General features: G+C 47.2%; 1 protein-coding gene across 1 annotated transcript in view; it reads left to right on the top strand.

Moving 5' to 3' along the window:
• The window catches only part of PRDM16 (PR/SET domain 16), a 516,952-nt gene that overhangs the window by 272,665 nt on the left and 229,568 nt on the right, over window positions 1-14,719 (top strand). Inside the window, exon 3 of the mRNA XM_053281292.1 lies at window positions 6,779-6,829. Coding sequence (XP_053137267.1) covers window positions 6,779-6,829 — 51 coding nt within the window. The remainder of the gene's footprint in view (window positions 1-6,778; window positions 6,830-14,719) is intronic.

The raw sequence follows: 14,719 nt of genomic DNA, 5'->3' as shown, positions 1-14,719 counted from the left end.
AATATGCCAACAGTAATATAATACATAATAATGCACTACTCTTTATGGGCTGGGCATTAATGCAAGCCCTAGATTTCTGGGTTCTCACCATACAATCCAGGAGCACAGGTGCTGCTTCGATCTAAGATTCACACTTTCCCGCCTGGCCAGATCATTGTGAGAACATCCCCATAGGATGCTGCCTTATACTGAGTCAGACCCTTGGTCCATCTAGCTTGGTGTTGTCTACACCAGGGTTTCTTAACCTTGGGCGCCCAGATGTCAATGGACTACAACTCCCATCATCCCCAGCCACAATGGACATGGCTGGGGATGATGGGAGTTATAGTCCATCGACATCTGGGGGCTCGAGGTTAAGAAACCCTGCTCTACACTGACTGGCAGTGCCTCCCTTGGCAGGAGTCTTTCCCAGCGCTACGTGGATGGAGATGCTGCCCGGGATTGAACATCTGGCCTCCTGCATGCAAAGCAGATGATCTGCCTTTGAGCAATGGCCATCCCCGATGCTGGTAGTTGATCACAGGAAGTGATGTGCAATGGTCGGAGACACACTCAGAGTTCTGTCCTGACTCCCTCCACCCATGTATCCGGATTCCCTTCTCGTCACAGCTGAGCTTTCTCCCACCGGGAAGATTTCACAGCACAGCTGATGGTTGTGTCCCCTGCGATATCTGGAGGGTGCCAAGAGCCCATTGAGACAAAACTGGCAATTAATTGCAGCTGTGTTTGAGGATTGTCAGGGGGTGAAGAGGTGAAGAGGGTGGCTCTGTACTCTGGGGAGAAAAGAGACACTGGGCAGGAATTCGGGTGTTTGAACAGAAGGAATAGCAGCCTGGCTTAAACATTAAGCCTGTCCATCCTCACCTGTCCAAATGTCAACCACATCAAGGGTTGGCTCACCTGGATCAAACACCTCCTTCCCATCCCATCAGAGATTCCCACCATTGGGGTGTCCTTGATAATGTCAGAGACCTGGATTCCCGTCCCATTTCTACCAGGAAGCTCACTGGGTAATCTTGGGTTGGCGTCTATCTCCCAGGCCAACCTGACTCCTAGAGGTTTCTGTGAGAATAAAATGCAGGAAGGGGCTGCTTAAACCACCCTGAGCTGAGCTCCTGGGAGGGTAAACATGCAATACGTGCCATCACGATGAAGAAAAGAATGTCCTCTTCACCATGCACGCCCCAACGCCCACTGAGATCATCAGGAGAGGTTTGTCTGCAGTTGCCACCAGCTTGTCTGGTGGCTACTCAGAGATGGGCCTTCTCTGTTGCTGCCCCTTTACTTTGGAGTGCACCCCCTGTTGAAATAAGAGCCTCCCCATCTCTGGCAACTTTGAAAAAGGCAGTCAAGACACATTTGTTCACCCAGGCTTTTAATTAGACACTGAGGTCATTCACACAATCGAAAACTGTGTTCGACCTGGGTTTGGGAGCTGTGTGTACTCCCAATTTTTGATTGTGTGGAAGCAAGGTTAGAGGAAAACCTGGGTAGAAGTGATTGTGTGAAAGCAAGGTTAGAGGGAAACCTGGGTAGCCTTTTCTCCTACCTTGCTTCCACACAATCACTTCTACCCAGGTTTTCCTCTATCTAACCTTGCTTCCACACAATCAAAAATTGGGAGTACACACAGGTCCAAAACCCAGGTAGAACACAGTTTTTGATTGTGTGAATGACCTTACTGTTTTAATAGTTTTTAACATTGTTTTGCCGCACTGAGAAAAGTGCAGTCGTGTGTGCAATATTCTCTGTAACAGGGATCCCCAGATGTTGTTGACTACAGCTCCCAGAATTCCTGACCAAAGGCGATTGCAGCTGGGGATTCTGGGAGCTGTAGTCAACAACATCTGGGGATCCCTATTAGAGGGAAGGCTGCTCCTGTGAGGAGGTCAGCACAGTGGAGAAGTGGTACCCCAACTGAGGGGTGTTTTTTTGGTTTTGTTCTGTTTTTGCCCAAGTGGCCCCTGCTTAAAAAATAGTGGCCCTCACTGCTTGAACTGGAGATGTAATGTACCTCCTCAAAGATGACCCTCTGCACATGTTCCGAGCTGCTGTTGCTCTGCATGCTTCCCAGGCTTCCCAGTCCACAAACGGGGAGAAAGCGAAACCAAACCGGAAAAAACCTCCAGAGCTGAGCTGCACCAGCTGATGTGTAGCCTTGAGCATAGCAGTGCAGCTGTCTGGCCCAATATATACAACTGTTCTTTTTCTAAAGGGTTTTGATGCCTTCAAAGGTGCAAGCCCTTGTTTTAATTTCATTAAAAGGATGGAAATTATTGTTTTAATCATAAATTAAATATTATTTGATTTGATTCCATATAGATAAATTGTCATTTCTTTTTGATCTATCTGAGCACGGGGGCAGGGGTGATGGTGGATAATATTACTATTTACATAAGCGTATTGTGATCGGTCCGGGGAATGTAATCAAATTAGGGCTCAACGCAGATGGAGCACACCAGCTTGTAAACTGTGTTTCAAAAAGATTCACATGGCATCTCTTGACATGTTTAGTTATAGGAAGTGGGGAAGTGTCATGCACATCCCCAAAGCACCAGGAATGAAACCTTTCCAATTTCCCAGCTCCAGGAAGCAGGATCCTGGAACACCATTTCAGCCCCAAAGCATCTGGCCATGCAGAGACGCCCCTAAATGCTGCGCTTGGTATCTGCTGGCATCTTGCTCGGCTTTTGGACACAAACATAGCAGAAGCGTAATGGGTGGGTGGATGGAAATCACAGTGGTATCTCAACTAGCTTGGGGGGGTATCTCAAATAGCACTGGATAAATTTATTTTTATTATTTATTTATTTGATTTGATTTCTATCCTACCCTTCCAGAAATGGCTCAGGGCGGTTTACACAGGGAAATAACAAACAAATAAGATGGCTCCCTGTCCCCAAAGGGCTCACAATTGAAAAAGAAACATAAGACACACACCAGCAACAGTCACTGGGGTTCCTGTGCTGGGGGTGGAGAGGGCCAGTTACTCTCCCCCTACTCAATAAAGAGAATCACCACATTAAAAGGTGCCTCTTTGCCAGGTTAGCAGGGATTAGCATCAGTGTCTGCTCCCATTCTCCCAGAAGAGCAAGGGTTTTGAAACAGGAATTTTCGACGCCATGATGACATTGTTCAAATTCTATATTGTGACACATCTCCAAACCCAAGAAAATGCCAGGAAATTTAGGGCCAACAAAAAGGAAGTACTTTTTCAGACAGTGGATAGTTAATCTGTGGAATTCTCTGCCACAGGCTGCAGTGATGGTCACCAGCTACTATTTTGTGTATCAATGCTGTTAGAGGAATGGCATTGAAAATGGACAGGAAAGATTACTCCATGGAGAGAGTATAATTTGTTCATTGTTACTGACCATCTCCTCTGTGCAAAAATGACTGCAATTTTACTCTAATGTTTTTTTCTTGGGGTGGGGGTTGTTTAGGGATAACTGCTAACTGAGTAAAGCGGCTCAGTTTGAAAGTGGTGGTTCTCTTTATTTAACAGGGGGAGAGCAACTGGCCCTCTCCATCCCCAGCACAGTATCCCTCCAGTGGCTGTTGCTGGTGTCTGTCTTATGTTCCCTTTTTAGATCGTGAGCCCTTTGGGGACAGGGAGCCATTTGATTTGATTTTGATTGATGGATGGATTGATAGATATCTATGCAAACCTCTTTGGGAACTTTTGTTGAAAAGCGGGATATAAATATTCATTGTATTTGTATCAAGAAGGGGTGATAACCCAGAGAATGCTGTCAGTACAACAACGTTATCACCTCTTTCCCATCTCTAGGGTGGTAGACATTGCCAGAAAACACTAGGAACATTCATGTACCTATGGCCCAAACATGTGGGCCTGGCTCAAGGACTGAGAAGAGAGGGCCACTGAAGGGGAATTTTAAAAACCCACCAGTGTTTGCGTCCTAATGCACAACGCATGCATTAGGGTGCACAAGCATTACCCCTGCCGCGTCTCTTTGCTCGGTTAAGTGACGCCTTTTAAAGTGGTGATTCTCTTCTATTTAGCAGGGGGAGAGCAACTGGCCCTATCCAGCCCCAGCACAGCATCCCTCCAGTGGCTATCGCTGGTGTCTCTCTTGTGTGTCTTTTTTTAGACTGTAAGCCCTTTGGGGACAGGGAGCCATTTTATCCCTCTGTCTAGCTATGTAAACTGCTTGGGGAACTTTTCTTGAAAAGCGGAATAGAAATATTAATAGTAGTGTATATCCCAACCTTCCTCGAAGGAGCTCAAGGACTGGCACATACAGTCTCCCACTCAACACCATTTTATTCTCACTCCAAAGTGAGTCCCATAATCACCCTAGCCTTCATTACCACTCCTGCTAATTGAGCAAAGAGATGCCTTTTAAAGTGGTGATTCTCTTCTGTTTAGCAGGGGGAGAGCAACTGGCCCTCTCCACCCCCAGCACAGGACCTCCAGTGACGGTTGCTGGTGTCTTATCTTATGTTTCTTTCTAGATTGGGAGCCCTTTGGGGACAGGGAGCCACCTTATTTATTTATTATTTCTCTGCGTAAACCGCCCTGAGCCGTTTGTGGAAGGGAGGTCTAGAAATGTCTGTCTTATGTTTGTTCTTAGACTGCGAGCCCTTTGGGGACAGGGGGCCACCTTATTGATGCAATATTTATCTTTCTGGGGAAACCCATTTAGCAGACTGTAACTATTCCTAGTAACGGCATGCAAAGGGGGCATTTTCCCTGCAAGCCTGACTCTGCGATTTCACACTCTTCCGAAATGCGTGCATGTCCCGATTGGGCCGGCCAGCCAAGTCTGCCACAACAGGGCGGCCCTTCCCCTGGACCCCCCAGCTTAGTTCTGCTCCACCACCCCAGCCCCATCTGCTTGCAGTGGGGCATGCGAAACTATTTAGCATGCGGCCCCGGAGTGCTGACTTCTCCCGACACACTTTGCTTTGTTCCTCCGGCGCTCACCTCTCGCTCCTGTTTGCTTTCCACGGCTTTCCAAAACCACAATTTTCGGTGTATATTAAAAGGCGCATAAAGCATCGGAGAGGTCAGAAATCCTTCATATTTAAAATCTGACACTTTGTTGCCACAGCTGAGCTGGGAGCGGGGCCTGCCAACATATTTGAACTTAGGAAATTGGGCAGCCCTTCCCCAAGCTGGGTCATGCAAACACGCCAGACTCCTCCGCGGGCGCATTGATTGGGCAGAACGTGTCGGGCTTCTGTTGCGTGCAGAGCCCCATGTTGGAAACCAAAAAAAAAAAAGGGGGGGGGAGAAAATCGCCCGAGTCAACAGCGAGTTCCAAATTAGTTACTACGACTCCAGCAAGACATCTTGGAACCATTGCGGAGAGTTCCCAGAAAACAGCTGTGCAAATGTGTTGGAAAGGAAACAGAATATTGAGGGTGATTAAGGAAAGGCAGGGAACTGAAGACAGGGCATATATTTAGGTCTGGTTGCAGGATGGTCATAATAATGAGTGCAATTAAGATGACGACGAAATGAGTGGAATGCCCTTGTGTGTAGGGAAGTACCTGTGTCTGACAGGGACCCCTGGGCGGAGTGCCAGACTTGTGGCAGCAAGCGTGAGTTGGCTCATTTACTAAGCAGGATTTGCTTGGGTTTGCATTTGGATGGGTGACTATATTTGCTAAGCAGGGTCCACCCAGGTTTACCTTTGAATGGGAGACTATATGTGAGCACTGTAAGAGATTCCCCTTAGGGGGTGGAGCCTCTCTGGGAAAAGCACCTGCCTGCTTGCGTGCAGAAAGTTCCTAGTTCCGTCTCTGGCAACATCATCATCATCATCATCATCATCATCATCATCATCAATTCAATTTCTATACCACCCTTCCAAAAATGGCTCAGGGCGGTTTACACAGAGAAATAATAAATAAATAAGATAGATCCCTGTCCCCAAAGGGCTCACAATCTAAAAAGAAACATAAGACAGACACCAGCAACAGTCACTGGAGGAATGTTGTGCTGGGGGTGGATAAGGGCAGTTACTCTCCCCCTGCTCAATAAAGAGAATCACCACATTAAAAGGTGCCTCTTTGCCAAGTTAGCCGGGGTCACATCTCCAAGACAGGGCTGAGAGAGATTCCTGCCTGCAACCTTGGAGAAGCCGCTGCCAGTCTGTGTAGACAATACTGAGCTAGATGGACCGATGGTCTGACTCAGTCTATGGCAGCTTCCTATGTTCCTAAACAGATTCAGGTTAGACATCAGGAGGCACTTTCTGACTGCAAGAGCTGTTGAAGAGATAGTCTCACACGGCGGTGGGCTCTCTTTTGCTGCAGATTTCCAAACAGGGTCTGGGTGATTTTCTGTCAGGCAAACTGTTGCGGATTTCTGCACTGAGCTGGGGGCTGGACGAGATGACCTCGAAGATCCCTTCCAATTCCATGTTTCTAGTGTTCCATTTTAAGAACATAAGAACAGCCTGCCTTTCTAGTCCAGCATCCTGTTTCACGTAGTGGCCCACCAGATGTCTCTGGGAAGCCCACGGGCAAGAGGTGAAGGCATGCCCTCTCTCCTATTGCTACTCCCTGCAAGTAGTATTCAGCCTCTGAGCCTAGAGGTAGCCTATAGCCATCAAGCCAAGCAGCCACTGAGAGACGCTCCACCCCCCGGGAATTGGTCTGCCCTGCTTAAAGCCGTCCATTTCCTGCCATAACGCGTACAAATCAAAATCTGAACTCTTGACCATTGTTGAATCTGAACATGATTTACAACATCCTATTGCTGACCAGAGCCTCAAGTTGACTTATTCTTTCTCTCTCTTTCTTCTAGCAAATGCTAACAGATCCGGATCCTGCCCTGCAAGATGGCTGCATTAAAAAGGTAGGGGCCGCGGGGGCAGCGGGGAGGCTTGGTAGCGTTCAGGTTGTCTTCTGTGTTTGTCTGCGGCAAGCACCCGGGCCTTTTCCACTGGTGAGAAACCAGAAATGGCTTGACTGCCTGTCAAATGTGCTCCTCAACACTGACCGTGCGGTTGAGTATGAATGAGCATGTCCATTCCATTGCGTCATGAATTGTGTCCGGATCCTGTGTGAACTTCAAGTTCATCATACGGAGAATAGGAAGATTTGGACGTAGCATGGAGGTCGGTTTTTAGATCGTTGGCCGTTCCAGGTCCAAACACTTTGCGATCCCATCTTTGGCAATGGGGGTGGGGGGAGTTGTTTATGGAATGGGCTCCATTTCACCATGGTCCTCTGTGGGAGGTGAGTGGATTGAAATCCAGAACTGTGGATGCTTCATTCTGATTGTGGCCTAAAATGTATAAAGGGTTTTAAAGGTGGTTTCTTTGCACCAGTCTGGTGTGGCTTTCCAGAAGGTGGGTTGCTGCATGCAAATATCCCCAAGAAGCGTCTATGTCAACCATCAGCTCATTCAGTGACTCTTGTTAGAAACTATAGAGTTGCTTCTGAAGTTCCGCTTATCTGAATTCTCCCTGGATTGTGGCATTCTGAATTACTTTGTGGGGTTTCTGGAGAGTTGCCAATGCAATGAGCCCCTGGTGGCGCAGTGGTAAAACTGCCACCCTGTAACCAGAAGGTTGCAAGTTCGATCCTGACCAGGGGCTCAAGGTTGACTCAGCCTTCCATCCGAGGTCGGTAAAATGAGTACCCAGAATGTTGGGGGGCAATATGCTAAATCATTGTAAACCACTTAGAGAGCTCCGGCTATAGAGCGGTATATAAATGTAAGTGCTATTGCTATTGCTATTGCTAATCAGAATTTTCCATGTTTTGTTTTGGATTTTGGACAGAGCAATGAGTGTGTAAACATTGCCACAAAGTTCAGTTCCCTCGACTGATTTGTGTCTCTTCTCCAGACTCTCACACACATGGTGTGTGTGTGTGTGTGTGTGCGTGCGCGCGCGCAGTGATGTACTGGTCCACACTTTTGTGGATTAGTAAAACACAACAAAGAATACTTGAAGTGATAATACACATGCTTGTGTCACAGTGTGTTTTGTGAGCATGTTGGAAGGGCACAGGGACATCAGTAAAACACCATACAAAAATAATCCTGTCACAATCATGAATATGAATAGCATCAAGATTGCTTTTGTGCAGTGTTTTGTCAGTTTTCAGCTATACGCTGTCAGTGTCGAGGGGAAACGGGAAGGCAAACTGCACTATACTCCTGCTGCAAATGATTTTAGCAGTTCTCCCTGTTCAGCTGGAATCTCAGGGCAGAGCAAGCCCACAGAATAATAAAGGAATGGGGCAAGGGAAATCGGGCCAGGTGTCTGCAGATTTGAATGGGTTGTCGGTGGAGCTTTGCAGATTCTGAGGAGTCATGGAGTCAGGAGCTTGACAGACTGTGATGAGCCAAGGGCAGAACCTGTGATGAGTCATGGGTGGAGCTTTGCAGGTCCTGTTAGGTTCTGGGTGGAGCTTTGCAAATTGTGATGAGTCATGGGCAGCACCTGGCAGATTCTGGTGAGTCATGGGTGGGGCTTTGCAGAATCTGGTTGGCTTGTGCACCCTCAGCACTGGTTACTGGCTGTCACTGGTCAGATGGCCAAAATGCTGCCTGATTTGCACATTCATTCTAGCAGGTCTCTCGGAGCCTTGCACACTGTTATCCTGGTCACTGATTCATTAATTCTGATTCATTCATTTTAGTTGGAATTTTTCCACCTAACCCACCCTGGCCCTTCTAACCATAAAATTCTCTCAGTTGACATTTTTGAGGGCCTAAAGAGAGAAAAGGAAGCACAATGAAGTGTTCTATCATCTCTCTAGGCCACTGAAACATGCGCCTGCCTATTGCTGTTTGGGGGGGTATTTCATGGTAAATATTAATTTTAATATTAATCACATTTCCCCCCCCCCCAACCATACTGTGAGAGAGTTTGTGTTAAAAGCATTGCCATTTAAGAAGGAAAATGGTGACGCGTGTCCTTTTTTCAAGGGACTGCCTTGTAACACTCTCTGAGCTCTGCGAGTTAAAAAGGAAATACCCGGATGGCTTTTGCCAAACATTGTGAAATCCTAGATGTGACCGGCTCCAGAGGCAGTTTGAGAAGAGATACGTAGACATATCTATACCTGAGACAGTCCATTCCACTCTCCCCAGGATGAGGCAAATAATCCATTCATTTAGAAGGTAGATTTGGGGGGTATCGTGGGGGTGGTGTTCCCACATGAAATGCCCACTCCTGACCATCTCATGACCTTGAAATGCTACTGAACTTTTTACCTTGTTCATCTGCATAACTCATCAGCCGTTTGTCTGGACCTCGGTGGGATCCTATTATCTCGAGCGATCTGGTGACAAGGTGGCTGTTCTTATTACCATAACTCCATTCACCACAAAGATGAAAGTCTGTGCTTGTTGACTCAGGAACTGCTTTAGCATTTCCCCCCCGTTTTCTCTAATACAATCTTGCAAAGACAACCCATCCCATATGCACAGTTCTCCAAAGAAATAATGCATTTAATGTATCTTAATGGTTTTGCATCTGCCTTAAACTCTCTATCTATCTATCTATCTATCTATCTATCTATCTATCTATCTATCTATCTATCTATCTATCATATTTGTATACCGCCCAGCGCCCACTACCAGTCTCTAACCTTAACCCTAACCCTAACCCTAACCCTAACCCTAACCCTAACCGACGTGGTGATTCTCTTTATTTAGCAGGGAGAGAGTAACTGGCCCTATCCACCCCCAGCACAGTACCTCCAGTGACTCTTGCTGGTGTCTATCTTATGTTTCTTTTTAGATTGTGAGCCCTTTGGGGACAGGGAGCCATCTTATTTTTGTTTGCTGTTTCTCTGTGTAAACTGCTTTGGAAACATTTGTTGAAAAGTGGTATATAAATATTTGTTGTTCTTGTTATTGCTGCCTTCTTGGAACTTCTTTTTAGATTGTGAGCCCTCTGGGGACAGGGATCCATCTTATTTATTTATTATTTCTCTGTGTAAACCGCCCGGAGCCATTTTTGGAAGGGCGGTATAGAAATCGAATGAATAAATAATTAATAAATAAATCCCTGATATCTCCAGGTAGGGCTGGGAGAGATGCCTTCCTGGAACTTTGGAGAGCAGCTGCCAATCAGTGTTGACAATACTGAGCTGGATGGACCAAGGGTCTGACTCAGTCGAAACAGCAAGTCAGACCTTTCCTATGTTCTTAAGATGTACACATTAAGAACTCACTACAGCTATGAGCATTCGTCCCCTGAGATGGTACGACTGACCAAAATGTGTGGGCCTGGCTCATGGATTAAAACGGACTCGTATGTGCTATGTAGAGAAGTGCACAAAACAAATTTTTTTATTCATTTCTAATTCAAATCCAATTCCGAAAATTTGTTTCAAATTTGAATCCGTTTTGAAAATTCAGTTCAAATTCAGATCCAATTCGGATCGATTTGACCGTGTTTGGGCACCTTTTAAGTCCAATCAGGGGGCCTGAATGGTTTGAAAAGGTGCCAAATGACTCTTGAATTCGAATCCAATTTCAAAAATCCAAATTGAATTTGAATTGAATTGCTCTTTAAAGGGGTGATTCAATTCAAATTTGAATCCCTTGAATCACCCAGATTTGAGTTGAATTGAATAAAATGTAAACCGATTTGCAGATCTCTAGTGGTATGTAATATGTGCATTCTTGCCTTGCCATGACTGTCTCTAAAAGGCAGCCATATATCTTCATTTCAACTCTGACCTCTGGAATCAGGATGGAAGAACTCAATGCCCTCTTTTGCACAGAAACGATGACCGGCTTCCATGGCATGACCAGCTCCCACATCAGAGGTTCACCAATGCATGCATTCCGTTTTCCTTTAGAAGTCATTTTGGACAGGCGCATGAGAACCATGCAGAAAGCACACAACCCAGCCAGTCTAGGATGGCCTGTTTAATTCCCTCCCCCCCCCCCGCCCCCAGCAGGGTGACAAGAGATCTCGCTAGACGTCTTTCTCCAGTTTGCTCTCCCCCTTCAGCCTCTGTTTACTTAGAGGGAATCGCCGAAGGGGCTACTGGAGAGAAAACAGCTGTGTGAGATAATCTATAGAGTTATCTATCTATCACTCTTTGTCGACCCCGTCCCCCCAGAGAGCAAACGGAGAGACTCATAATAAAAAGGCATTGCTTGAAGAGGCTTTAGGGACAAATAACGAGACACGTTAAGGGCCGGCTGAAATGGAGAGGCAACATTATTAAAGCTCAATAGCCGTCTTATCAAAATCCAATAGGGTAGACGTTTGGGCAAAAGGCTTTGAATGGATGCGGTGACTTTCTGGAGGGTCTGAATTTATCCATTAACGAGAACAGACTCGGGTGGGGGGGGGAGAGTGGGAGATACCGTGGTCACAGAAGGAGAGAGATACTGTCGTGAAGATGATGAAGCTTTCTCTTTTGTGTCTGCCCCCTTTGCTTGAGTTTGGGCTGGGAAGATGAAAGCCATTCGGAGGCGACTCAAACTGCAAAGAAAGCAGGAGAGAAGGCCCTTCTTTGAGAGAATCCTCCTCATGACTTTCCCCCGATTTATGTATGTATGTATGTATGTATGTATGTATGTATATTCTGCCTGACTCCCAAGGCTCGAGGTGGTTCACAAAAGTAAATACAATAAGAGCAGAATTCGACAACCATTAAAACAACAACTTAAAACATTCACAGATTACTAAAAGGCCAGGCTAAAAAGATGCATCTCAAGGGCTCTTTTAAAGGGGGGGGGGAGAAAAGATGTTGAATCAGGGACAGGTGTAGGGAGAGCATTCCAGAGCCCAGGAGCCGCTACGGAGAAGGCCCTGCTCCCGAGTCGTGGCCAGACGAGCTGGCGGAATCCGGGGACAGACCTCTCCCGATGACCTCAGTGTGCTGTAGGGATCATGCAGAATCTCTCCTAGGTAACCCGGTCCTATGCTGTTTGGGGCTTTAACATTTGTAAAATGTTATATAAACAAAATAGCTCTGTAGCCGCGTGGTAGAGCATCTGCTTTGCACGCAGAAGGCCCGGGGTGTAGTCCACGGCTGGGCAAGACCCAGTCTGAAACCCTCCAGAGCCTCAAAAGATGTTTCTTTGCTCAGTTAGCGAGGTCCGATTGGTCAGAAATGTTAGCGTACCGACATTTGTACACACATTCCTTCCCCTCTCCGGCACACTGTGGAGCAGGGGTGCATAACTTTGGCCCTCCAGGTGTTGGCGGACCACAACTCCCATCATCCCAAGCCACAGGGGTCAATAGTGAGGCATGATGGGAGCTGTAGTCCGTCAACAGCTGGAGGGCCGAAGTTGGGCACCCCACTGTGGAAGTGCGAGATGCGTGTGCTCACAGCGAAATCATGTCTTAATCACAAGGGGCATGCCAGTCAGACAAAACATCATCCAAAAGAATTAGTATTATGGTGGCTTTTCCCCTCCTTGATTAACACGATAAAATCTCACTTGCAATTCCACCACCACCCCGCACCTTCCGCCATATTCCGAGCATGGCTCATTCGGACATTCACAAGTGACAACAGCAGTGTGGTCAATAAATCTCTCCCTGTTTACACTCATGTGCACACACCCCGCCCCCACACCCCGCGCCCCCCACACCCCGCAGGTCACTCAAGCCATCTGATACTCAGGGAAAGGCTCGTGACTGCACGAGGAAGATGATTGATTGATAATTATGATAATTTGCGAGATTGTTATTGGGATATTATAAACAGAGCTCGCCCTGCCAGGAGGGAGCGGAGACGGGTTCCCGGGGTCCGAGCCGTCAGAAATGGCCCCCGGTTACGAGGGAGGGGGGAAAGGTCTCCCCCGGTGGGATCTGCAAGGCTGATGAATGAGGACCCAGAGGAGTGGCCGGGCAGACTTCAATAAGCAGCCAGGAAGGTAGTTAGGGAGGAGCAGGAGAACTGTTAACTGTCTTTGCTGGAGCAATTACGACCTGGGCCCTGTTGCCCGAGGCCATTGGAGGGTTTATAATAACAATACTAAACACACACACAAACACACCACATTCTCTCTCTCTCTCTCTCTCTCTCTCTCTCTCTCTCTCTCTCTCTCTCTCTCTCACACACACACACACACACACACACACACACACACACTGCATTGAAGTTCACAAAGGTTCTGCCTTTCCAATGCAGCACAAACCCCATTTATTCTGTAAACTGAAACTAGTCTCATTTTTCCATCTCTTTATCCTTTAAAGGAAAAACAGCAGCCATGGAGCAAGGGGAGGTATCCAGATCAAGACCACGGGGACAAAGGGGGTCAATTCTCATATTGCAATCCTGACTCAAAACAACCCTACCCATTTTTTTTTTAAAAAACAGCCCTTGCAGAAGGGGAAGCTGCTAAGGCAGCCAGTAACACATATTGGGGGTGACTTTCATCAGCATTTCCTCAAGGAGGTAAAGGTTAAACTTCCACACCACAGTCTCAATATGGACTGCGATCCTCTGAGCTGGTTTTTTTTTTTAAAGATAGAAAGATAACATATTCTAATTTGTAAACCATCCTGAGCCATTTTAGAGGGGCAGTATATAACTCAAATCAATAAATAATGTTGCATTGAGTTTGCCCTGGTTTCTACAGTTGCTACTCCACAAAGTGTTCCTAGTGTTTGTTCTCACACGTACATCCTGCTCTTCCTCCAAGGAGCTCAGAGCAGTGCACATTGCTATTAATAAACAGTGACCGCATTCTCACGTAACGTGAAACGGGAGCTGAAGGGGCCAGAGGTTGCCAAACTCGAATGTCTAAATGTATGAAACTCCGGCTCTGCACAGAGAGCAGCCCAGGATTTTGCTCTCCAAACTCCCATTTGAACCCTCGGGTTGTGGTGAGTTTTGCTGCTCCCACCTGAGGTTAACAGCCAGCTTCTAGGACCTCCAAATGTAGAACTGCAGGCTGGGCTGTCTGAAACCAGAGTTCAGGGAGGAAGCTCCTCCCTCTCTCCAGCTGGGATTGGCTGTGCGGGCTGTCCTTCATGCAATAAGGACACCCACACAGCCAGTTCCCCCTCCCTTCTTCAGTCTCTCTGACTGCAGAGAAACTGCTCTCCATTACATCCAGATGCAGGCAGGAGAGTGGGGAAGGGCGGGGAGTGGAACCGTGGGTCCGTTGGACCCACAGTTCCATGTTGCGTGAAGATGGGGCCAGTTACTCTCATAAGCTGCGCTCCCTCTCTTGAAGACGCATTGCCTGTTTCAGCATTCATTCCCAAAAAGAATGGTCTCAGGCTGGATTTCCAAATCCACAGCCGCATCTTTTAATTTCTGAAGGGATAGAGTTTTGCCCGCATACAAGGCTGGGATCTCTCTCCTACTGGATCCCCACAGCAGGTTGGCCATTCAACCTCGCAAATAAGAAGCACGGCTGCAGTTGAAGCCCTCACACTTCTCAGCTGGCAGGGGCGCCAATCCCAAACTTTGACACGGGTACCAAAAACCCTAGGGTGACCCCCACAAGAAACATGGCAGGTTTGGGAGGGACATGGTGGATGCCAGCTGGGAGGAATGTTGCCAGCCCATAACAGGTAGGAATGCAGCCAAGGGCAAGCCAGGGCTCTGATTCCTGCAAAGCTGAGTCAAGAACGTCTTTACTGAGATCTTCGGACTGGATTGCACCCCATAGCCAGGACCTGAGAACATTCACAGCCCAATTGGCATGCACAGTCCATCCTCTAGTACCTGCTCTGGGACTGTTGTCCACGCGGTACTATTAGCTGTTTTTTTAAAAATTTGGAGGAGACGGTCAGAAGTA

Source organism: Hemicordylus capensis, chromosome 16 (genome assembly GCF_027244095.1).
Source record: "Hemicordylus capensis ecotype Gifberg chromosome 16, rHemCap1.1.pri, whole genome shotgun sequence".
Lineage (NCBI taxonomy): Eukaryota > Metazoa > Chordata > Lepidosauria > Squamata > Cordylidae > Hemicordylus > Hemicordylus capensis.
The sequence above is the reverse complement of the archived record's forward strand: the minus strand, read 5'-3'. Positions and strand labels throughout refer to the sequence as shown.